This window comes from Ipomoea nil, unplaced genomic scaffold (genome assembly GCF_001879475.1).
Source record: "Ipomoea nil cultivar Tokyo-kokei standard unplaced genomic scaffold, Asagao_1.1 scaffold2845, whole genome shotgun sequence".
Classification (NCBI taxonomy): Eukaryota; Viridiplantae; Streptophyta; class Magnoliopsida; order Solanales; family Convolvulaceae; genus Ipomoea; species Ipomoea nil.
The window spans coordinates 1,044,686-1,069,994 of NW_017619273.1; the positions used below are offsets into that span (position 1 = coordinate 1,044,686).

Genomic DNA, 25,309 nt, shown 5'->3' on the forward strand with positions numbered 1-25,309 from the left:
AAGAACTTTAAAAATCATTTGATTTTATGCATTTAAAAAAATTAGGTTAAGTTTTTTTTTTTTTTCGTTTAATTAATCTTCTTTTGATTATTTAGATCATAACAAAACTTAATATTTCAATTATAGTTTTGCATTATTGGTATGATTTAGGTCGTTATGGTATTAATATTTTTTGTATGTATTTTTATAATGGTACAGTTGTACATTACTTTACAAATATTATACTATTATTTTTTTTATCAGATAAAATTGTTCTTACATGACCTGCGCGACCTAACTACAAAGTTGTTGATCATAAATACAATTATACATGGACTCTAAAACGGTAGGACCATTTTCCAAAGAATTGACAATGTTGACATCCCACTGGCTCCAATTGAACAAGTTTACACATCAGAATTTTATCAATGCATGAAAACTTCTAAAGAAATTTGTAAGTTAATTTTTACTATTTTGACTATATTATTATAACAATATCTATTGTAACTATATATCTTAAATTATTTATTATCATCCTCTATTGACAAGAATTGTAATAATTGTCATTGACAAACTCTCAAAACAATTTGTCTCAACAACGAATGTAGATTTTAAAAAAAAATCAATGGTTTCATTATTGTTGATGAAAAGTATGTATGCCACTTTATTACTCTTATTAAATTACTAGTTTTTTTACTCGCTTTGCGCGAACAGGATAATGTCCAATAATTATTTTTAAATAAGTATGTCAAAGTATATCAATGCAATATTTATAAGAGATGTTTATGCATAGGTAAATCAATGTTGAATTTGTTTATTAAATCGGTAATTTAAAGTATATAAATGCAAGATAATATATGAGAGATTGATTATAAATGTCACTAAAATAAATGTTTGCAACTTTGTAATAACGCTACTATAAATACTTAGTCTGAAAGCGATAGTCTAAAATAAATATTACTTTTGGTTTAAATTTTTCTAATTTTTCTTAATTCTCTTTTGGGTAGCATTGTCATTGTCTTCATCTTCAGTACATGTCGTCTTCTTTTATTGATAGTGTGTCGTGTGCAATTGGGTTACTGATGGTACCGCATAGAGGGATACATCGTGTAATAAAATTATAGTGTAGAAAGCTTTAGATTTGCTTTGTTGTGTATATGACTGGGATACTATGAACTCTTTATCTTACAAGCACATATTAATATTTTGTAGTGGTAGTTTTTCTCCTATATATTTCATGTGTTGTGAGATGTGTATTATAGGTTATCATATGAAAGTATTGAATAAAATATTAATATTTATTATATTTATATAAAATACTTATATAGTAAATAAATATATATAACTTATTTTGTCTTATAACTTTAATATTTAATTACAAGATAATAATGTAAAAATAAGATAATAGACAATGTAGTGAATATAATAAATTAATAAATTTGAAGGTAAGCCGTATTTGAATTGTAGAAAATAAAGATAATATAACTAATGAAATTATATCTCTTTTTAAATTCTTTATAATGAATAATTTTTTTTAAATAAAGGCATTATAGACATCTAATTCTAAATTAATTAAATGCATATGTATTATTTTTTGTTGTAGCTACTAATTTATTTATAATTTAATAAGAGTAATAAGGTGACGTACATACTTTTCATCAACAATAATGAAATTATTGATTTTTTTTTTTATTTCTATTCATGGTTGAGACACACTACTGGAAATTATGGAATTCCGACCACTTGAAAGTGATCTTAAATCAAGTTGATTGAAAAAAGTGGTCGGAAATAGCAACAAAGATTTTTCCGGATACCAAAAGTGGTCAGAACAAGGCTTTCGACTTGATTTAAGATCACTTTCAGGTGGTCGGAAATTTCATAATTTCCAGTAGTGACAAATTGTTTTGAGAGTTTGTCAATGACAATTGCTACAATTGTTGTCAATAGAGGATGATAATAAATAATTCAAAATATATGGTTACAATAGATATTGTTATAATGATATAGTAAAAATTAAATTAACTTACAAATTTCTTTAGAAGTTTTCATACATTGATAATATTCTGATATGTAAACTTGTTCAATTGGAGCCAGTGGTGTCAACATTGTCAATTCTTTAGAAAATGGTCGTACAGTTTTAGAGTTCATCTGTAATTGTATTTATGATAAATAACTTTTAGTTAGGTCACACAGGTCTCACAATGATGTAAGAACAATTTTGTTCAATAAAAAAATAATAGTATAATATTTGTAAAATAATGTACAATTGCACCATTATAAAAATACATACAAAAAATATCAATATCATAATGACAGTGGCGGATCCAGGATTTTTTGTGAGTGGGGGCAAAATTTTACTTGACTAATGAATCCTCAAAAGTAATTTAAAAAAAAAAGAATTTTCCATAATCAAACCAAAAAAAAAAATATACTCATAACTTATAAGCAATGGACTACGCACAAAACATGTATATACACTCGTAACTTATAAGCAATGAAGTATGCAAACACATAATTCATTGCATATAAACACATACATACTAATTTGAAAAGCAGTCGAGTAGAGTTTGAAAAGCTAGAAATAGCAGTTACAAGTAAGTGCTTTAGGATTCAAACTACAGACCATTTCCTATGAAAACAAAGGCCTTACCATCTAAACTAAATAAATCTTGGTATACAATTTGGTATATATTATATATATACTATATCTAAGGATGGGGGAGTGGGGGCAGCTGCCCTACAATTTGGTATATATTATATATATACTATATCTAAGGATGGGGGAGTGGGGGCAGCTGCCCCTACTGCCCCCATTGTGGCTCCGCCAGTGATAATGACCTAAATCATTCCAATAATGCAAAAGCATAACTGAAATATTAAGTTTTGTTCTAAATAATCAAAAGAAGATTTAATTAAATGAAAAAAAAAAAAAACTTAACCTAATTTTTAAAAAAATGCAAAAAAAAAAAAAAATCAAATGATTTTTAAAGTTCTTGATTTATAATCTTTGATGTTCAACTTTGAATGCTATGGAGTATTTATTTAGTCGGGTTAATTATTTGATCAAAGTTTATGTTGAATTTTATATTATATATATATATATATATATATATATATATATATATATATATATATATATATATATATATATAATACATTTTAACATATTCGTAGTATATGTTTAACAATTATTCCAACTCTAATTGGGATGAGGTTAGAAACTAAGATTTTTTTATAGAAATTAATGAGTAAATTGAGTATTTAGACTAGCGTTATTACAAAGTTGTAAACATTTATTTTAGTGAAAATATAATCAATCTCTCATATATTATCTTGCATTTATATACTTTAAATTATCGATTTAAATAAACAAATTCAATATTTATTTACCTATGCATGAACATCTCCGATATAATATTGCATTGATATACTTTGAAATATTTATTTAAAAATAATCATTGGGCATTATTCCATTCGCGCAAAGAGCTTAAAAGAACTAGTTATATAATAATTTAATAAGAGTAAAATAGAGTACTAATTATGCCAACTTTGATTGGGATGAGGTTCGAACCTAAAACCTTTCTTATTAAAATTAATGACTAAGTTAACGATGCACTAACAGAAATTAACGAAAAAATAATATTTAACGGAAAAGTTATCGGATAATCATATTCATTAATGATAAATTAAAAAATCTTAGGGAAAAATTAAAATCTGATCAATCTGAGCCATTCATTTGATTAAAAAATTTGACCGTCATTTTTTCGACCCATTATAGGCCCAACTCTCTTGGGCTCTTATTAGTATAGTAGATTTATAAATCAAACTAACTCTTTATTCTTTACTAAATTATTGTGTGGACTATGTGGAACATAACAAAAAGTACATTTTTAATATACTAAATGTACATATTTTTGTATTGTATGTACATTATACAATATAATGTGCACTTAGTACAAAAATAATGTACATCTCCTAAAAACAATGTACATTATTTTTGTACTGAATGTACATTATTTTTGTATTAAATGAACATTATTTTACAGTATACAAAATATGGTCCATACAACTTGTGTGGACCATGGTCCACACAATAATGATCTACTTTCTATAGTTTTATCATTATTTTTAAATTTGAAATTTTCATTTTATATTTTTTTTTTTATGTATTTTGTATTTATAAACCAAACTAACTCTTTAGTTTTTACTTACTTTCTTTAGTATTTTATCATTTATTTTTAAATTTGAAATTTTCATTTAATAATTTGTAAACATAAATGGAGTAAATTTTATATGTTAATAGTAGGCTTAATATTATAGCAAATTGAATTGTAAATAATTCCAGTCAACTTTTTTGAAGTCATTTTTAACCTAAAAGATCAAATTTTACATCAAAATAAATATTCTCTATATTCTTACACTAGAATTTTTCATCTCCAACCCATTTACACTAAGGGGGCATTTGGTTCACGAAATCTTGAATTATCCCAGGTAATAACATTACCTCCACGAAGGTAATATGAGATTTTGGGAAGGACATGTTACACCAAAAGAAATATTCCTAATATATTCTTAGACCAAATCCTAAATTAGTACACTTTAATTATTTTAATATAAAATCTAATTTTGATGCAAATAATAATTGTATTCCACAATATAGCATGCAACATTTATTACATCTTTAATTAATTTATATTCAATACGGAGTATTAATCTTGTTTTAATTGTCTTGATAAAATTTTTCAAATGATATAATTTATTTGTAATAATACAATGATTATATTTAAGTATTTAACAAAATATATAAATATATAAAAATAAAATAATGATACAAAAGGAATAACAAAAAAGAGCAAGGAAAAAACGAAGAAAAAAAAATTTCAAACATTTTACTGTGGATGAACAGTATTGTGCCATATTTGGCATAATACTATGCACTAACGGCAAAAAATTTGTAGTTTTGACGTGTTTGTTGAAATCTAAATGTGCCAAGTTTTTTACTAGAATGGTGCGTTCCTGTCTTAATTGGAGATGATCTTAGGACTTTACCAACGAAGTTTATTTTGTTGATTTTTTTCTAAATGTTGAATGAGTTAGAAGAGAGATAAGATGAAAGAGAAGAAGAAAAATTTTATGGTGAGCATAGGTTTTTGGTGGGGGTCACAAAGAAAAAAAAAAAATGGCTACGCGCACAAACAACGCTCAATTGAGTACACATGCGCACTACACATGTATATTTAAGAGCAACCACATTAATTGAGGATTTTATTTGGTTTTTGTCATATCCACGTACGAAAGAGATGGGGGAGGAGAGAGGAAAGTAAAAAAAAAAAAAAAAAAAAAAAAAAGAACATCTCCTTGCAGGGCAAATGATACGCACACACCTGTGGACGCGGATAATTATGACCTTTCTTTTTTCTTTATAGTTGGATCTCACAAAGAACCTCTCATTGCAGGAGAAAAAACACAAAAAATCTCCTTCTCCATTTGTTAAAAAATAACACACGATTTTTATTGTACCAAAAACCTTCTAAAGTTCATTGGTGTGATTTCTCTAATAATTTTCTGTTTGTATTTATTCTTATTTTGTCTTCCACTCTTTTATTTGCAAGAGAAAACTAAACAAAAAAATGACCATTAAGGATGATCTTATTATCTAACAATATATTTATTCTTATGTTTGTATTTATTCTTATTTTGTCTTCCACTCTTTTATTTGCAAGAGAAAACTAAACAAAAAAATGACCATTAAGGATGATCTTATTATCTAACAATATACGGAGTAATAAGTTTCAATCCAGGTCACGTCCCTGGTTTTATATCCATTTTTTATGCTAAATTTTTTGTACCTTATGCTATAAATGTTGTACTACATAATTTTTTGGACAAAAATATTTCTGCTGTTATAACTTCAGTTATCTTTCACATTATTATTACCATGCATATGCATACACAATATCTTTTTCTTACATTCTTCAATTGGTAAGTTTGATTTTATTTAGATTTTAATTAAATATTACCATAGTTATATTTAGTAATATATCATTTCTATAATTCTTACTTCATTAATATTAATATGAATTATATATATATATATATATATATATATATATATATATATATATATATATATATATATATATAAATATTTTAATACATATAATTAAAATTTTAACATTAAGTATTAATATTGGACATATATTTTTGTGTATTGCGCATATAAAATACTAGTACACATAATAAAATGGAATAGAAGATTTGTGAGAAGAAGAAGTAAATGAAATAGAAGAATATAAAATTATTATTATATTATAATTATAATATAAGGACTGAAAACGAAATAAAGTATTTACTTACTGTACTTTATCAAAGGAGTGACGGGTGACGGATGTAACGCATTTCCTTTTATCGTAAACAGAAGAAAAGATACCCCAACGATGCGGAAAAGTCTGTTATACCCCTGACATCTGGTAATATTACGGAAGAACATGGACACGTGGAGGAGCCTCGTAGAGAGCGTGACGAACTTCCATAACAACTGCCACTCTTCTCCCCAAGTCCCTCACTCACTTACCATAGTTGCATTACTCTCCCAACTCTCTTCTCCCCTTCTCTCTCTATGCACTCTCTCTGTCCAAAAATCTCTTCTACAAACTAGTACAGTGGAGCCTCTAGGGTTTTCTGTTCTTCACTGCTTTCTTCTTCCGCTTCTCTCTTGAGCGCTAGGTACAACTCTTGTGCTCTGTGTGTTTTTAGCTTTCGTTTTTTTATGAGATGAAACTTGGTTGTTTTCTTTTTGTTGTTGGCTTGAAATTACTGCAATGTTGCTTTGTTTTCGGTGTTTTTTTTGACATAATTTGTTTTATTTGTTGTTTGATCGGTTTCGTGGTATGATTTTGGTTTTTTCTGGCTAAGTTGTTCTTCTGAGAAAGAATGACTGTAATCTTACCTAGTTTGGTGTTTTTGTTTTAATGATTTTCTTAAAAAAACTGTATTACTGTTTGGGGGGTTTGTTTAAGAAGTCATGGACTTTTATTCTGGTTGATGATCACAAACGTTTTTTTAAAGTTAATAAAAAAAATATTTATAGGTTATTTAAAAAATTCAAAAACATTTTTCTTCATTTCCATTTGTATTTTTCATGTTGATTTGCGTCTCCGTGTACTGGTTGAGCGTGTGTTTTGTTTCCTTTTTCCCCTGTTTGCTTTTTGGCTTGATCTGTCATTTGTACTTCTAAAATACTGCCTATACCGTTTTGTCTGGAATTTTTTTCTATTATGTCAGTCTCACAGGTTTCCCCACTTTTATGGTTTCTGTAAAGATTTGGCAGTGGTTTTTTCATGCTGTTTCTGTGTGGTATCTTGGCCTAGCAAAGCATTGTATATCTTGGCCATGCTGTTTAGGTCATCTGTTTATATGATGTTAAGTGTGAGAACTGAAACTAAAAATGTGAAAACAGTACATGCAAAATTGCAAAGTTATTTTCTCCCTGTAATATCTATGTTATTTTAAGTTTTACATTAGATAGACAAGTTTAGGGTCTGATTCTTTCTGTTATGTACTCTGGTGTGTAAAATGCGTATTTGAATACTTAATGCATATCATATTATATTCCGTTGGTGTTTTTTTAGCAATTTTTTAGTAATGTGGTTGACTTTAGTTAAATTGCTTTATTTTTTGCCGAAGTATTTCTTTGAGGTGTGTAGCTAAGAAATACTTGTAACTTATGCTTCAATTTCTCAGCATTAAGCTGTCTAAAATTGGGTTTCTACTGCTCCATGCAACCAAAAGATGGGGGAAGGAAACACGTTATTTAATAGAGAGTGCATGTCATTTAATCTGTTTCTTGCATTTATTACCACCCTAGAGTTCTTGGATTATTTTTCTTAATATTATCTATTATTAAAATAAAATTCTACTTTTTTGTTGAAGTTTGTGGTGATGGCTGAGGAAGACAATAACGGAGCAGCTGAGGCTCTTCCTCCTCCACCGCCTGTTCCTTCAGATTTTACTCCATCAAAAGCTGAAGCAGAGCCTACCAAGAAAAAGGCCCCTCGCCTTCCTATGGCTAGACGAGGCTTTGGGTCCAAGGGACAAAAGATTCCTATCCTTACAAATCACTTTAAAGTGAATGTGTCTAAAAATGATGGGCACTTTTTCCACTACAGTGTATGTATGCTGACACCTGTATCAGCAATTGAATTCCCTAACCTTGTGTGTACATTTTTCATTTACTAACTTCATTCATGAACAGGTTGCCCTTTATTATGAAGATGGTCGTCCAGTGGACAGCAAAGGCATTGGCAGAAAAGTCCTGGATAGAGTGCACGATACATATGATACAGAACTAGCTGGAAAAGAATTTGCATATGATGGTGAAAAGAGCTTGTTCACAGTTGGTGCACTTCCTCGAAACAAACTTGAGTTCACAGTTGTTCTTGAGGAAGTCACTTCAAATAGGTTTGTTTGCAAGCAACTTCTTTTATTTTTTTCCTTTTTCTTCTGTGTTATGTGTTCTTATACCCTGCTCCGGCTTCTTTTATATAGGAACAATGGTAACTGCAGTCCTGGGAGTCCTAATGAGGGTGACAAGAAGAGGTTACGGCGCCCTTACCGGTCAAAGACTTATAAGGTGGAGATTAGCTTTGCTGCCAAAATTCCTATGAATGCAATTGCAAATGCCTTGCGGGGACAAGAGTCTGAGAACTCTCAAGAAGCGCTGAGGGTTTTGGATATCATATTGAGGCAGCATGCTGCAAAGCAGTAAGTTGGGCATTATTCAGTTTTTGCTGATCAATTGAGAACTGTTGAGTTTGGCTCAGTGGATTAGTTGATGATGTCCTATGCATTTTCATCTCAGGGGTTGCCTGCTTGTTCGACAATCCTTCTTCCATAATGACCCAAAAAATTTTGCTAGTGTTGGAGGTGGTGTCCTTGGGTGTCGAGGGTTCCATTCAAGTTTCAGGACCACTCAGGGTGGCCTGTCTTTGAACATTGGTAATATCTATCAGCATGCTCATATTTTAGAGCTCTTTTAGTTATCCAATGATGTTTTTTTTTTTCCTTGCAGATACATCTACCACAATGATAATTCAACCTGGGCCTGTGGTAGATTTCTTAATTGCCAATCAGAATGCGAAAGATCCATTTTCTCTAGATTGGGCGAAGGTAACGTTGCTTTGCCCTTATGTGTTATTGTGTTTAAAGAAAAGTAACTCTGTGCATACTGTTATTTATTTCTAAACATGTCTAAGCAACATCCCCTACGTGGCCTAATCAGGCTAAACGAATGCTGAAGAATCTGAGAGTGACTACAAGTCCAACAAATCAAGAGTACAAGATAAGTGGATTAAGTGAGAAGAGCTGCAGAGAGCAGACGTATATTTCCTGATCTTTTTTTTTTTTTTGATGGCGTATATACGCCCAAATTTATTCCTTTAATCATTTTTCTATAGAACTTATTTCTTTTGTGTTTTGTAGCTTTACTTTAAAGCAAAAAAGCAAGGATGATGATGGCGAATTTCAGAGCACTGAAGTGACTGTTTATGATTACTTTGTTAATCAACGTAACATAGACTTGCGCTATTCTGCTGATTTACCATGTATCAATGTTGGAAAGCCAAAACGTCCAACTTACTTCCCTATCGAGGTAAATATTGCTTTTGAATGGTTACATCAGTCTATGCTCCCTCTTTAATTTTCAAACTTGAACGCCATTTTCCAGCTGTGCTCATTGGTGTCCTTGCAAAGATACACAAAATCACTTACCAATTTTCAAAGAGCTTCTCTGGTGGAGAAATCAAGACAGAAGCCTCAAGAGAGGATGCAAGTTTTAAGTAATGTAGGTTGTTATATTTTGTTTTAAAAGAATTCTAGTATGCTTTGTTCATGCTCTCAAGTGTTATTTTGACTGTTACAGGCACTGAAAATCAACAACTATGATGCTGAGCCACTGCTTAATTCATGTGGCATATCAATCAATAATAACTTCACTCAGATTGAGGGTCGTGTTCTGCCTGCCCCAAAAGTAAGAAATCTGTAATGCTTTCTGTAACTTATTTACGGAGTATTTATTTATTGATAAGAGTTTTATGTAAAGTATTGCTGACTGCTGAAGGTATGAAAGTTCACGTTGTTCGGTTTTTTTTCCTAGTGCTACATGATATGAATCACTACTGTAATTAGTGAAGTTATAACTTAATGGCAAATTTTTGCTTTATTACAGTTGAAAGTTGGAAATGGAGAGGATTTCTTTCCTCGAAATGGGAGATGGAACTTCAATAACAAGGTAGAGTTCTCATATTTCACAAATATATTATTATTATTTTAAAATACACAAGTCTCACATGTATTGACACATCACTATGGTAGTTTTTTAAACTCTAGTTTTCATTGTATTGGTGTGATGGACAGAAACTAGTGGAACCAGCAAAGATTGAACGATGGGCTGTTGTAAATTTCTCTGCACGCTGTGATATACGTGGCCTTGTTAGAGATTTGATGAAATGTGGAGAAATGAAAGGGATTGTATGTTTTGTCAGGTTACTGTATTTTTTTTTAAACTGAAAGTGACTGGCTAGTAATGTCTTTGATTCTATCTTTGAAGAGCGTGGAGGCCCCTTTTGATGTATTTGAGGAGAATCCACAATTCAGACGAGCTCCACCTGTTGTGAGAGTAGAGAAAATGTTTGAAGATGTCCAGTCCAAGCTTCCTGGGGCACCTAAGTTCCTTCTCTGTTTGTTGCCTGAAAGAAAGAATTGTGATGTATATGGTTTGTCTAATACGCCTTCATTCTTTTGCTCTTTTTGCGTTGATGGAGCTACTGACAAGCTATTCATTCAAAATAATTGTCTATTTGTCTTATTGAAACTTAAAGGGCCATGGAAACGGAAGAATCTAGCTGATCATGGAATTGTGACTCAATGTATGTCACCAACCAGAGTGAATGATCAATATCTTACAAATTGCCTCCTTAAGATCAATGCCAAGGTTACAAGTAGTTAGCATTTTTTTTTTTTTTTTTTTTTTTTTTTTTTTGACTCTGATGATACTAAACATCTTTCTTTTATCTTGTTTTTTTCCGCAAACTTAATTTATCAGATTTGTTCCTAAATCATGTTCTGATTCTTTACAGCTTGGAGGGCTGAATTCAATGTTGACTGTTGAACATTCTCCTTCTCTCCCACTTGTTTCAAAGGCTCCCACCATTATTATTGGGATGGATGTGTCTCATGGCTCTCCTGGTCAGACTGACGTTCCGTCAATTGCTGCGGTACATCATAGCGTCTTCAATTTTCTTTTGATTCAATTATTGTTCCAATTGGTTATGTACTTTTCTGTTTGGCTCTTTAAAAGTTGTGGTTATGCATAGGAGATTATACGCGTGAGAAGAAATTTATATTCAATTTTGATTTTGATTTTGTATGCCTTTTATCTTTACTTTATAATTTTGAACAGGTTGTGAGTTCGAGGCAGTGGCCTCTTATTTCTCGTTATAGAGCATCAGTGCGTACTCAGTCTGCAAAGGTTGAAATGATTGATAACTTGTTTAAACGTGTTTCTGACACACAAGATGATGGAATTATGAGGTAATTCTAGTTTCTGAAAACAATTGAAGAGTATTATCCGGTTTTTGACCTTATTTAGTTTGTATAATATAATTTCTTATTTTATTTGGGGACCATAGAAACTCTTGAACATGCAACTAATATTCTAGTTTCCTTGTCTTCCGAGTCATGAAAATTTATTCCAATTGCATTTGCTGAAATAAAGTTATACGTTGCCATAGTGATTATATTCAAATTTCTTGCTTTCAGGGAGCTATTGCTAGACTTTTATGTTAGTTCTGGGAAAAGGAAGCCTGACCAAATTATAATCTTCAGGTAAATTTGTAGCCTCTCTTTCTTGATTTGTTATGATTTGTGAGAACCATTTTTTTCCTCTAGAATTTTACTGATTGCTCTCGACTTTTCAGGGATGGTGTCAGTGAATCCCAATTCAATCAAGTTCTTAACATTGAACTTGATCAGATCATTGAGGTACCGTTTTGGTGAAGAGTTTGATCTAGAAAAAACAAAACAAAATATGTTTTAAGTCTCGTTTTGCATTTTGTGTAGGCTTGTAAATTTCTTGATGAGAAATGGTCGCCCAAGTTTACGGTCATTGTTGCTCAGAAGAATCATCACACCAAGTTCTTCCAACCTGGGTCTCCTGATAATGTTCAACCTGGTATTGTTACAGATTAAACTGCATATACAATATTTATTAGCTTTTGTGTAGGACAAAGTTGATTTTAATGCTCCCTTGAGTGCAGGGACAATTATTGATAGTAAAGTTTGTCATCCGAAAAACAATGACTTTTACTTGTGTGCTCATGCAGGAATGATTGTAAGTATTATATTTTTGCCCTTGATTTCTGTTTATTTTAGTGTAGTTTGGAGTACTTAATAAGGTCTTTTTCTTTTGTACATTTATTCCATTTGATCTGAATTACGTTTATTTGAAATGCCTAAATAATGAATAGATCTGCAAGCTTTCTCTACGTGTTACCTTCAATGTTGAAAAAATCGCTAGGCGCCTGGGGACCACCTAGAGCGCCTAGAACGTCTAGGCGGGTGCCTAGGAGGCCGACCGCCTAGCGCCTAGGCACGATTTTTGCAACACTGGTTACCTTGATACAGATACTTACATTATTAAATAATTGTTTCATAGGGGACCACAAGACCAACACACTACCATGTTCTTTATGACGAGGTTGGATTTTCAGCTGATGAACTTCAAGAACTTGTGCACAGCCTATCCTATGTGTGAGTAGTGGAGCGGAATAGCATTTTGGTTTTTATTTTCATTTGTTTACACAGGAACGCTAAACTTGAAAAGATATTGATCGTAAAGTGGTTGGTATTTTTTTTGCAGGTACCAAAAGAGCACCACTGCTGTATCTGTTGGTAATTCTCTTCTATTTCACTAAACTTATCCCAACATTTACTTTTCAAATTTGTCATCTACAATTAGATGATAAACTTATGTAAGCGTTAATTCCACCAGAGGTCCCTTGTCTTTGGTGGCAATTTCAAATTTAGTCCCAGACTATCGTTTTTGCCATTTTACGTCTCAGACTATCGTAAAGTGTCCAAAATGATAGTCTGGGATGTAAAATGGCAAAAAGGGGACTAAATTTGGAATTGCCACCAAAAGATAAGAGACCTCTAGTGGAATTAACTCATTCTGTAACTATCCATGGTCTCTTCTATTCATCTTTGTTTGAGCTTATCATTAACTGTGTTGATATGTGTGCAGTTGCTCCTATTTGCTATGCTCATTTGGCTGCCACCCAGTTGGGACAGTGGATGAAATTTGAAGATACGTCCGAGACATCTTCAAGCCATGGTGGTGGGGGACCAAACGCAGGTCCAGCCCCAGTTCCTCAGTTGCCCCGACTAGAAGAAAAGGTCTCGAGTTCAATGTTTTTCTGCTGAAGCGTGACGGGGTTCTGTCCCGATTTTTCAAAGTTGGAATGATGACTACTATGGATTGTATATATAGTTTTAGTATCCTATGGAGGCTGTGAGACTGTTATAGCATAGCCTTTTGTGTTTGTTTTCGTAGTGCATCTGCAGACAGCAGACTTGAATCATGTTGCATGGCCGGATCAAACTTCAAACTGGTGGCGTTGCATAGCCTTTTGTGTTTGTTTTTCTTTTAGTGTTTGTTCGGAATGAACTTAATTATCTATCTATGTGGTACATTTCTTAGAGATATATTTTTTACCTAAGGGCTCGTTTGGTTTGCGGAAAGTGTTTCAAGGGAAGTGGAATTGGAATTCCATGGAAAAATAATTACTAGGAAGATGAATTTCATTGTTTGGTTGGTGGAAAAAGAATGACTGGGAATATTAATTCTATTGTTTGGTTAGATTTGGAATTGTAAGGAATAATGAGTATAAAGACGTATATGTTCCTACAAATTAATAAAAGTAATATAATTAAAAGAGAAAGCAAGGGTAAAATGGACAATCTATTTACTTTTTCTTCTCATTTTTCATAGAAAACAAAATCCTTGGTCCAACTAAGGATTTTGTTTTCCTCAAATTTGGGGAATTCATTTTCCAATGGAAAATAAATTCTATGAACCAAACACTAGAAAACAACATTTTCTTTCAATTTGAAGTTTGATGTTTAAGGGAATTTTTAAAGTATTGTTTTGTGTTTATACGCCATTTATAAAATTATATTCTAAATAATCAACAGAAATAAGGTTGCATAAGTATTATTTAATTAATATAAAATATATTTTATGGAGTATAATAAAATTCAGATAATTCAGTTCAAACTTAACTATTCGCCACCCGCTCACATTGGGTGTATTTCAGCAATTATACAGGATTGCGGTCCAGCGGTTATTTTTTAAAACATGGAGGACCATTAGAGGTCATTTAAAACTCGGATGATCACGGTTGGTAAATCGTTAATACTCGGGGATCATTGAAAGTATTAATTCTATTTTTGGTGAAGTTGTATCATAATATATGTTTGGTGTCAATTACATGTTTTCTAGAGTTGTGAATGAAGAGGGTATAATTTCATGAAGTATCATGTACATTTCGAAATTGTAGAAGTATCCATATTTATAAATTTTATTTAATTATTAAATAAAACTTAATTGTAAAGTGTATATGCATAGATAATGCTAATTTGATACAAAAGTTGCTAATTAATTAATAACACTAAATAGTTGGACCAATAATAATAGGTAATTTTGTTATTTAACGAGGTGGGAAAATTTTGTTTGCAGAATATGTAATCTGTAACATTTTATGTACAATTTACATGTGTCTTTTAGCACAAAAAAGGACATAAACTTGGTATAACATGCATTCACACAAAGAATATATTACAACAATTATAATATTATAGAATATATATAAATTACTCCTTAGTTTATTATTTAGTTAATTATCAAAATGGTCCTTTAACTCTAGCGAAATTTTAATTTAGTCATTGACAATTTTTATTTAACCAATTAAGTCCCTCAATTTTTAAAATTTTAACCAATTTGGTCCTCCGTTAGTTTGACCGTTAGTCAACCGTTAACTTGAGACCAAATTGGTAATTTCACTATAGTTAAGGGACCATTTTAGTAATTAACTTTATAGGTAGGCAATTCGGTTTAGTTTTCTCGAATTGAACCGTACCGAGATAGTTTGGTTTGGTAATATACTGAACAACCGAACGGTATTGGATTCTTGTATACCGAACGGTTCGATAAAAAATTGATCCGAACCGATTCGAATTGTTCGGTAAAAAATTGAATTGGACCGAATACTGTTTGGTTTTTTTTTTTAAATAAAAAAACAATAAATAAATAAAAAGTAAATCCAAGTCCCCTGCTGCTTGCTTTGCCGTTCAGCTCATATTCTCACGGGTATCTCTTGTAAATGTTTTATTTGATTTCTTTATGGTTTGTTATCAAAAGTTCTATATTATGTGTTATGGTGTTTACAGAATCCATATCCAAAGTCTAATATATAACAAAATAGCAATCCAAAGTTCAAACGGTATTCGGTTCGGTTCGGTTTTTACTGAACAATTCAGTTCAGTTCGAGTTTTTACCGAACCGTTCGGTATACAAGAATCTATTACCATTTGGTTGTTCGGTATATTACCGAATTGCCGACCCTTAAAAGTAATTACCAAAATGGTCCCTTGACTATAGCGAATTACTAATTTGGTCCCAAGTTAACGGTTGACTAACGGTCAAACAAATAGAGAACCAAATTGGTTAAGATTTTTAAAGTTGAGGGACTTAATTGGTCAAAAAAAATAGTCAAAGACCAAATTGATAATTTCACTATAGTCAAGGGACCATTTTGATAATTAACTCTTTATTATATGTGTGTTTATTGTGAAATAGGAAACTAAGGAAAGTAGTATAACGCAAAGGGTTTAGGTGTAATGTTTAATATAATAAGGGGTCCATTGTTACCTTAATAAACCTCAGGGGTCAAAATGACATTATCTCTTCTTAATGATCCCTAATTTTTCATTTTAGTTGCTTTCGTCTCTTCACTTCAAATTCCGGTGATTGAAGCATACCTTGAAAAGTCGGCCCTGTAAATTCCCCGCCGTCGAAAAGAAAGAAATACACTCCACTCATCTCCGTTGCCACTTCCGGCGTGTCTCGGCTTCTCTCTTATCCGGCCGAAGCTTTTCAGGTTCGTCCTCTTCGTCGGAATGGCGAGTTTACTCTTCTTTTCCTTTTCATTTGTTTATTTGTTCGCCTGTGCATTCAAGGACTTTGGAGTAATCTGGAACGGCTGGTTTTTGAAAAATTATTTAGTACGGATTGGAAATATGGTACAATATTTGATATTTTGCTCTGTACTTTATTGAAGAAATTAGGATTTTAGGTAGCGTTCCTCAATTTTCAATGAGGTTCTCAATCCTTGACTGCTAAGTTCTGCTATGGATTTCCGAGTTATACTTTATGGAAGCTACGTTGCTTTAGCCAAACTAATGACTAGTGATGGTGTTAATGGAAACGATTGCATAACATGGTTAGAAGGTTCTGTAAATGTAATTAGGGAGTTTTTGATTGGCTTTATTTATATTCATCCATAAAATTCAATCGTCTTATCATCAAGGAAATGCTATTTACCCCTCCTAAATTTCCCCTAATATTTTCCCCACATGACGTGGTTTAATATTTATTGAGTGCCATGAATTGGCTTACCCCACTTTTAATTAAATACTAAATAATCCAATTAGAGGGGAAATTGGGAGGGAGGTTTTAGGAGGGATTAGGTAAGACCAAAAAGAATGGATGCATCAAAAAGTTCCTATCTTCATTTTTCAAATATAATCTCGGAAATGATATTGTCAGAGCTAAAATCATTTAACTGGTGTCTTTTGACTGCATTTCCTAGTTTGTTGCAGTTTGTTTGGATATAAATTATTTGCTGCTGGTGATTTAAGTTACAATTTGACTAACTGTTAGGAATGTTTCAGGGATGGATATAGTTGAGTCCATTCAAAGTCTTGTTGTGCAAAACCCGCCAGGGGAAGACTTCTCATCTGCTGATTTGAATTGGACCAAGTTTGGGAGTGCAGAGCACCAAGATGAGGTTGCCCTTATTCCTTATGACCGTGTTGATGCTTTCATTATCGGAGAATGTTCGAATGTGGAATGCCCAACAAGATTCCACATTGAGAGGGGGAGGAAACGAGTTGAAGGGAGTTTAAAAGAATATAGGCCTGATGAATACTTGGAGTACAGGATGTAAGTACTCCCCTATCCCTCCCTCCCTCCTACTCTTCAATTGGTCCCACCTTGTGTGTGGAATGTGAGAGATAAGGCATGAACTATAATTGAGGATCATCGTTCTGATTGTTATTTGATTGCAAACTGTGCTGAAATTATATCTTGATGTTAACTGGAGGTTCAAGACTAGACTTGCAACATTATGTTGAAACAACATTAGAGGAATGCCAGCATAGAAAGGAAAAACTAAAATAACGGTTTTATTTCTGAAAACAATTTTATTTAGAATTAATCACTGGAATTGAGTTCCATAACGTTTAAATCACTTTAGTTAGTTGCTTACTGAGAACAGACTTAACTGACATAATGCATGATTAAGTATGATTAAGCCATGCATGGCTTCCATTGTGGATCATGTCTTGTTGTTGCTCAATATATGAAATATCTAGCTATATGGTTTTTGTCTTTCATATTGAGAAATGGAAAGAACTAATATTAGTTGAGGTTTTACTCATGCCCTTCTTTTCTTCCTTTAGGTATTGGTGTTCATTTGGCCCTGAAAACTATGGAGAAGGAGGAGGTATATTACCAAGCCGAAGGTATCGACTCAACACTCGAAACCGCGCTGCTCGACCCCAATCTATGAGGGGATGTACATGCCATTTCGTGGTGAAGCGTTTGTATGCCTGCCCGTCCCTTGCACTCCTAATATTTAACAATAGGCGTCATGTCAACAAGTCTGGCTTTGTGTGCCATGGACCACTTGATAGAGATGCTATTGGACCTGGTGCTAAAAAGATCCCATATATTTGCAATGAGATTCAACAGCAAACTATGTCTATGATCTATCTTGGCATTCCTGAGGAAAATGTTTTAGAGAAGCACATTGAAGGCATTCAACGTTATTGTAATTCCGATGCAAAAGTTAATAGCCTTGCCTCACAGTATGTTCAAAAGCTTGGCATGATTATTAAACGTTCCACTCATGAATTGGATCTTGATGATCAAGCTAGCATTCGGATGTGGGTTGAACGAAACAAAAAATCTATTTTCATTTATCAAGATCCATCAGAAAAGGACCCATTCATCTTAGGAATTCAAACTGAGTGGCAGTTGCAACAAATGATTCGCTTTGGTCATCGTAGTATTATAGCAGTTGATTCTACATTTGGAATAAAGAAACTCAAGGTTGTACATCTTTTCTATTTCTTTCACTAATTTTCAAAATCCATCATAACTTGTTCTCATTTTATAATTTGGGCATATTGCAGTATCCCCTGTGCACGCTTCTTGTTTTTGACTCAAGGCAACATGCACTTCCTGTTGCATGGATCATCACCCAAAGTATTGCAAAGTTAGATGTGAGCAAATGGATGAAAGCTTTGTTTAGTCGTGTACACACAACTGATCCAGCATGGAAAGTCAATGGGTTTTTGATTGATGATGCCGCAATAGAGGCTGATCCGATAAGGCAAGTTTCCTTGCTCAATGTTTAATTGTGCCAATTGAATTCTTGATTGCAGTTTGTTACTTCATTTACTGTTTTTTACTGGTTTTGCAGGGAGGCATTTTCTTGTCCTTTAATATTTTCCCTTTGGCGTATTCGTAGATCTTGGTTGAGAAATATTTGTAAGAAATGTGGTAATATTGAAGTGCAAAGGGAGATATTTAAGCGCCTAGGTGATATAGTTTACAGCATTTGGGGTGGAGGTGATCCGGCTGTTGCTTTAGAGGAACTCACTCGAGACTTTGTTGATCAAACTGCCTTTATGCAATATTTTACATCTACTTGGGTGCCTAAAATAGGTTAGGTTGACACTATCCTAAGCTGTATGCATGCATGTGATCAGCAAATTCCTCTCCAGAAAAGTGGAGAACTAGTTCATATAAAATTAAATCTCATCCAGTTGTCTATATTTTTCTTTAATTTGATTGGTCTTTTGTTGTACAGAAATGTGGCTAACTACAATGAAGACATTTCCACTTGCAAGCCAGGAATCATCTGGTGCAATAGAAGCATATCATGTAAAACTGAAAGCAAAACTATATGATGATTCACATCTGGGTGCATTACAGAGAGTTGATTGGTTGGTCCACAAGTTGACAACTGAGCTGCATTCAAGCTACTGGCTTGACCGATATGCCGATGAGAGTGATTCATTCCAAAATGTCAAGGAAGAATATATTGCTTCTACGTCATGGTATCGAGCACTGCAAATTCCTGATGCAGCTGTATCCTTCGAAAGTAGACAACAATCACAACACCACTTTGCTAAGGTTTTAAGTCAAAAAGACAACAACGTTACACGCCTTGTTTGGAATCCCGGATCTGAATTTGCTCATTGTGATTGTGAATGGTCAATGCAAGGAAACCTTTGCAAGCATGTCATCAAGGTCAATATGATATGCGGAAGTATTCAGGGCTTTCGATCTTCCATGTCATTTCAGTCATTCCAAGAGATTTTAATGAATCTATTGAAAAAGCCAATGGATGACTCAGTAGCACTTGATCTCTCAACAGCGTGGACACAGCAGATGCTTGATCAGATTCAAAATCTTGTTGAGCTGAATAGTTCCAATAACATAGGCAACATAGTTAACAATATGCCTTTGAGATGGATATCTAGGAAACGCAGAACATCCCGTGGCAAACCAACATCAGCACTTACTCTGCCCCCTAGTTCTCAGAGTGGTGCAATAAATTCTACTGCACGCAGCAAGAATAGAAAGCGGAAAAGATTGTCAAAGATAGGCTGAATGCTTATTTTGTCCTTAGACAATGTTGCCGGAGTGTTATGCTTCATCAGCCATGCAGCTAGATGCTGGAGGAGTTTAATTGCTTTAGATGCTCTGGCTCCATGCAAGGTCATTCCTTTAATTTCATATTTTGCAATCAACTAACATTAAACCATAACGAAGCAACGATTTCACTTTGCATGCTCCACTTCTGCTGAATCTCTTAGGTATTGGGCTTTTAAAAAAAAAATAGTGTGGGACTATATATGAGATTGGATGTGCACTTGTCTGGTGTTTAGGCATGCATGTCTGGCAGATGTACTGGCAGTTTATGGCTGACATTTTTCAACAGAGATGGCTTTATAAGCTCCTTATACATCAGGTATATCCATCTCTTTACTCCTTCCTGTCACGATAGTAAGCATGATGATTTGGAATCTTGTTTTAGGATCCTCCAATTTGTTGAAAGGTCTGAGCAATATGCCAGTATCTATGGTAAAGCATACTGCTCCAAATCCGAGTTGTCAAAGTGGCTAAGCAATATAATATATCTGAATGGCATATTTGTTTTCTATTGATTGCATGTTTCACCAACTTTCTTCGTTATTTGGTATATGTGTTAACAAATGTCAACTTTAGGAACTATGTAACATAAAATGCCCTATATGATTATGATGATGACTATATGTACATGTACATGTGTGTGTATCTGAATTTTTGTAAAATAAAAGGTGGGTTTTTATCATTTTGCTTTCAGCAATTGTTGTCTAGGCAGTCTAGCCCATGTTCCTCCAGACTTACTCTGATGAAAGAAGAGACGGAGCTTACCAAGAAAAAGGCTCTTCATCTCAATGGTTAGACAAGTCTGGCAACCAAGTGATGGATTTACATCTATACTATTCGCTTCAAAGTGAATGTGTCTAAGGTTTGACAGATGTTTCTTTCACAGTTTTACTGGAGTGTAGGTTGATACTTGATACTATACCACTTCTGTATAAGCTATAGAATCTCTCGTGTCTTGATTGGATATCTCACGTGTAGTAAGTTTACTCTTGAGCAGGAGAAATGGTCCCTATTAAATGGAAGCTATGATGGCTAGAAGTGTGCATTAATGAACCAAACTTGAGGTTGAGGGCATCACCTCAAACACAGTTTGAGCTTCTGAAATTTAATTTCACTGGAGTATATGTACACACCAGTGCTGAAACAAAGCTGTGATTGCTGCCTGTTCAACCAGAAGGAATCTCAAGCGAACGGAGTAGAAACCATTGTAATTTTAGTGAATGCTTGAGAAAATTGATTATGAAGAAAGATTGTTTTAGGCGAAATCTTTAGTGTGGCCATCCCAACGTTGTAAAGACTAGAAAATGGTTTGGATTGATCTAAGTCCAAGTTGAGTAGGTGAGGGGGAGGGAGTTGTGTACTTAAGTGAACGCTGTAAATCCTTAAAAGTTCTAAAGCTCAAAATAACAAACATATACTTGGAGGTTAGGTTTGGATTGGATTGGGGAGTAGAGCATAGCTTCTGATTCAGCTGAAATATGCTGGCAAATTATTGTGTGGACCATGATCCACACATTGTTATGTGGATCATAACAAAAAAGTACATTTTTAATATACTAATTGTACATTATTTTTGTACTGAATGTACATTATACAATATAATGTACACTCAGAACAAAAGTAATGTACATCTCCTGAATATAATGTACATTATTTTTGTATTGAACGTATATTATTTTACAATAGACAAAATATGATCCACACAATTTGTATGGACCATGGTCCACACAATAATGATTCAAATATGCTGCTCCGGGTTGTAATCTTGCATCTCTTTCCCAATTACAAGATCAAATATTTATTTCTCACCTCTACGTTTACTATTTATTTGGTCAATTTAATTTATCCTTCATCAAATTTTTTAAAACAAATTTTAAATTCAAATTTGTGTTTAATAGATATATAAATTTTATAACTGGTATTAAAATAAAGGGAAAAGGGTCAAATAGGCTCTCGAACTTAGCTTAAAAGTCAATTAGGCCCCTAAACTTTTTAAAGGTGCAGCTACACCCCTCAACAATTCATTTAAGTGCAACGAAGCCAAAAAATAAATTAATGACCTGCTATCACAGGCCATTAGGGTTCAGGTCACCTTCTGGCGAATTTTCCGACAAAAAAAAAGTTGCCGGTGAAATTTCTGACAAAAAAGTGACCGACGAAATTTTCGACAAATCTGGGTTGGTTGCTGGTCACGTTTTTTTTGCCGGAAGGTGGCCTGAACCTTAATGACCTGTGATAGCAGGTCATTAACTTGTTTTTGGGCTTCATTGCACCTTAATGAATTGTTGATGAGTGTAATTGCACCTTTAAAAAGTTTAGGGGTCTAATTGACTTTTAAGCTAAAGTTCGAGGGCCTAGTCCTTTTTCCCTAAAATAAATTTTACAGAAAAAAAATTATTTGAAAACGTTTAGTGATAATTTTCACTTGTCAAACTAGACCATAGTATCAATTTCAAAATACTACGGAGGTTAGACGTTAAAGTTTGAATATGACTATCTATTTTATTGTATTAGGATTTTTTTAGAGTTGTGCAAGCTAAGCCTTTATGAAAGATCAATAATATATTTTCTACACCATATATTAAATATTAATATTTAAATTATTATGATAAATGATTAGGAGGAATAAATTAAATATTTTCGTGAGAATGAAAAGGTATTACACGGTTGAGATTCATACATTTTGATGGTATTTCAGTACTTTTCATTATTTATTCTTAATTTCACCTCCACTTACCCCATGGTTTAGCATTTTCTCTATAAGTAGAGGGTGTTTTTTTTTTTTTTTTTTTTTTTTTTTTTTTTTTTGGAAAACAAAGTAGAGGGTGTTTGATTTTGCATGAAATGACTAAATTTAATAGAAATAAAGATGAGATTGAGATAAACTAGGACTATATAATGTAATGTCTAATCTATATGCAAATCATTGTTTGTTGAATGGCCAAAATCACCACAATCGTGCAAACCTAGTCACCTAGACAAATATTTTGCAAATTTTGACTGCATGGAAATTGAAGGATTAAAATCAATAATGGTAAATGTTCAAATGATAATATTATATTAATGTTAGTAAAATACTAGCCCCAAAAGTTCTAATGTATGACGCTTTAAAATTAGTACATGCAAATCTACGTAAGCTTGACTACAGCGAAGCGCGAAGGAAAGGGCTTTCGCCACTTGAACCGTATGCGGGGGAACTCGCACGTGCGGTTCTTAGGGCGGGTGGATGGGGGGGAAGCTTGTAGGAGCCATCCCATCCCAATAGCATATAATTGGAGCTCAATATGAAATCCTATTTTCTTGCAAGACCCGTTCGGATAAGGGAAAACTCCAGAGATTGCTTCGAAGTAAGATCCTTGCGTTGACCATTTCCTGAACCAGAACCGGGGACCTAGCTAACTCTTATCATATCGATAATTTTATTTTAAAATGTAAAAATTTAATACTCAATATATCCTAACTAATACTCCCTCCGTCCCATTTTACCTGTTTTACTTTCCTTTTTACTTTGTCCCAAAATGTTGTCCACTTTCCTAAATTAAACACTACTATCATTCTATTTTTCCAATTTTGCCCTTATGTGCATTTCATACTTTTGAGTTCATTTATTGTACTTTGTACTATGTAGTACAAGTGATTTGAGTATAAAGTGATAGAAGGGTCAAATCATCACATGGCATGTTGGGGGTAAAATAGGAAAACTAGTATTCTTTTCATTACTTCCTAAAAATCCGTGTAAATGTAAAGTAAGACACATAATTCGGGACGGAGAGAATATATAAATTACAATGTGCAACTTAATGCACAATATATTTACAACACCGCTTCCACATGTTTCGTTCTAATGGATATATATATGTATGTATTGTAACTTTGATAGTATGGAATCTAAATGAACTGAAAAACTAAAATCATTTTTCTCTAGTTATTTATGTTTAATAATAGTAAATGTTCAAATGACAATACATTGGTATTTAGAGTAACTTGCTTAACCTCAATGCAAGACAATTTCAAACTAACACAGGATTGTCTATCTAACTCCTACCATATTGATAATTTTAAAAATATATAAAATACTATATACATACTAAATAATATAGAAATTATAATGTGATCATTAATGCACAACAATTTCACAACATTGCATCATGTGTTTTTGATCAGTATATATTTTGCAACTTTTGACAATATAAATTCAAATTTCCTTATTACGAATAATTGAATGGCTAAATATATGTTTTCCTATTTATTTATGTTTTTTTTTTTTTTGAAAATTCTATTTATTTATGTTTTTTTTTTTTTGAAAGTCTATTTATTTATGTTTAATAGTGGTAAATATCAAATACTAATACATTGATGTTATTTGGAGTAAATCGCTTAACCTCAATGCATGTCACTTTGAAAACTAGCACGTGTGGATCTACCCAATTCCTATCATATTGATAATTTTTTAAAAGAATAAAAATGAGTACTCAATATATCATAACTAAATTGCAAACTATAATGTACATCTTAATGTACAACAAGTTTAAAATACAACGTTCACGTATTTCAAATGAATATACGTTTTGCAACTTTTGATAGTATGAAATTGTAGGACTAAAGGTAATTTTTCCTATTTATTTTTATGCTTAAATGTGGTAAATGTTTAAATGATATGTATTGATATTTAGAATAAATCACTAACCGTGTGACTGTGTGAGGCTTAAAAAATTAGTGCATGCTGATATTTTTTTTTTTTTTTTGAATGCTACTAGCTCTATTACATTGTAGTATCTGTTCATATACTTTCTCAACCTACTGAAACACAAAGAGCCAATAACGCCTCCACTGAGGCTCGAAATCACAACCTTCCACTTGGAAGTCCATCCCGGATACCATTAGACCACATAGTCCTTCCAATTAGTGCATGCTGATATATTTGTTAGGAAAACCTTGAAAGAAAAGAAGGTTTATTTGGCTTTACTTGTTGTCTCACATTGGTTTCAAAATTAACTTTTTCTTTCCTTTTGGAATTCATTCTTCTTCCAACTTTTAACCTCTATAACCAGTTGAGCTGCTCATGCGGGTTTTCTTTTGGAATTCATGTTGTTACGCTTGAGGGTGTGGGTTCGAACCACATGGTAGCATATCTTATATTATTTTGCTCACCTCTTTCTTCACTTCATTAGGCCAAGATGTACTTATCCAAGAAAATGAGCCCCGGGTCCTATGTCCTCATCAACATTTTAAATTATTATGTATTTTATTACGAAACTCTTTATTTCTAAT

The 25,309-nt window shown here is 32.6% G+C and overlaps 2 protein-coding genes across 7 annotated transcripts; both read left to right on the top strand.

Annotated features, from left to right (window-relative positions):
* The first annotated feature begins 6,554 nt into the window (after window positions 1–6,554).
* On the top strand, window positions 6,555–13,736 carry LOC109160317 (protein argonaute 4-like). The gene is made up of 23 exons (XM_019308637.1): window positions 6,555–6,705; window positions 7,912–8,148; window positions 8,234–8,439; window positions 8,527–8,742; window positions 8,840–8,976; window positions 9,050–9,147; window positions 9,260–9,357; window positions 9,460–9,628; window positions 9,704–9,820; window positions 9,899–10,006; window positions 10,205–10,267; window positions 10,393–10,506; window positions 10,586–10,751; window positions 10,857–10,969; window positions 11,115–11,252; window positions 11,438–11,568; window positions 11,797–11,862; window positions 11,955–12,018; window positions 12,097–12,208; window positions 12,294–12,367; window positions 12,692–12,786; window positions 12,896–12,927; window positions 13,280–13,736. Exons 2-23 carry the CDS (start codon window positions 7,921–7,923, stop codon window positions 13,456–13,458), a joined length of 2,724 nt encoding a protein of 907 aa, XP_019164182.1. The 5' UTR covers window positions 6,555–6,705; window positions 7,912–7,920; the 3' UTR covers window positions 13,459–13,736.
* Window positions 13,737–16,050: 2,314 nt separating this feature from the next.
* Window positions 16,051–21,403, top strand: LOC109160248. Of its 6 annotated transcripts, none has more exons than XM_019308514.1 (9): window positions 16,051–16,193; window positions 16,987–17,257; window positions 17,776–18,427; window positions 18,511–18,710; window positions 18,801–19,045; window positions 19,191–20,104; window positions 20,203–20,357; window positions 20,733–20,936; window positions 21,036–21,403. In XM_019308514.1, the coding sequence occupies exons 2-6, from the start codon at window positions 16,989–16,991 to the stop codon at window positions 19,994–19,996; spliced, it is 2,172 nt and encodes a 723-aa protein (XP_019164059.1). In that variant the 5' UTR covers window positions 16,051–16,193; window positions 16,987–16,988; the 3' UTR covers window positions 19,997–20,104; window positions 20,203–20,357; window positions 20,733–20,936; window positions 21,036–21,403. The 6 variants fall into 6 exon arrangements, with proteins under 6 accessions (XP_019164059.1, XP_019164060.1, XP_019164061.1 ...); XM_019308515.1 differs by having other exon boundaries at window positions 20,275–20,357; XM_019308516.1 differs by having other exon boundaries at window positions 20,330–20,357.
* Window positions 21,404–25,309: the final 3,906 nt, after the last annotated feature.

Bases quoted from the DNA above. Each gene is read 5' to 3' on its own strand.
- LOC109160248 (XM_019308512.1), top strand. From the start codon at position 16,989: ATGGATATAGTTGAGTCCATTCAAAGTCTTGTTGTGCAAAACCCGCCA. The intron at 18,428-18,510 runs GTTGTACATCTT...GGCATATTGCAG, and splicing joins TTGGAATAAAGAAACTCAAG to TATCCCCTGTGCACGCTTCT. The intron at 18,711-18,800 runs GCAAGTTTCCTT...CTGGTTTTGCAG, and splicing joins ATAGAGGCTGATCCGATAAG to GGAGGCATTTTCTTGTCCTT.
- LOC109160317 (XM_019308637.1), top strand. From the start codon at position 7,921: ATGGCTGAGGAAGACAATAACGGAGCAGCTGAGGCTCTTCCTCCTCCA. The intron at 11,253-11,437 runs GTACATCATAGC...AATTTTGAACAG, and splicing joins ACGTTCCGTCAATTGCTGCG to GTTGTGAGTTCGAGGCAGTG. The intron at 12,209-12,293 runs GTATTGTTACAG...CCTTGAGTGCAG, and splicing joins TCCTGATAATGTTCAACCTG to GGACAATTATTGATAGTAAA.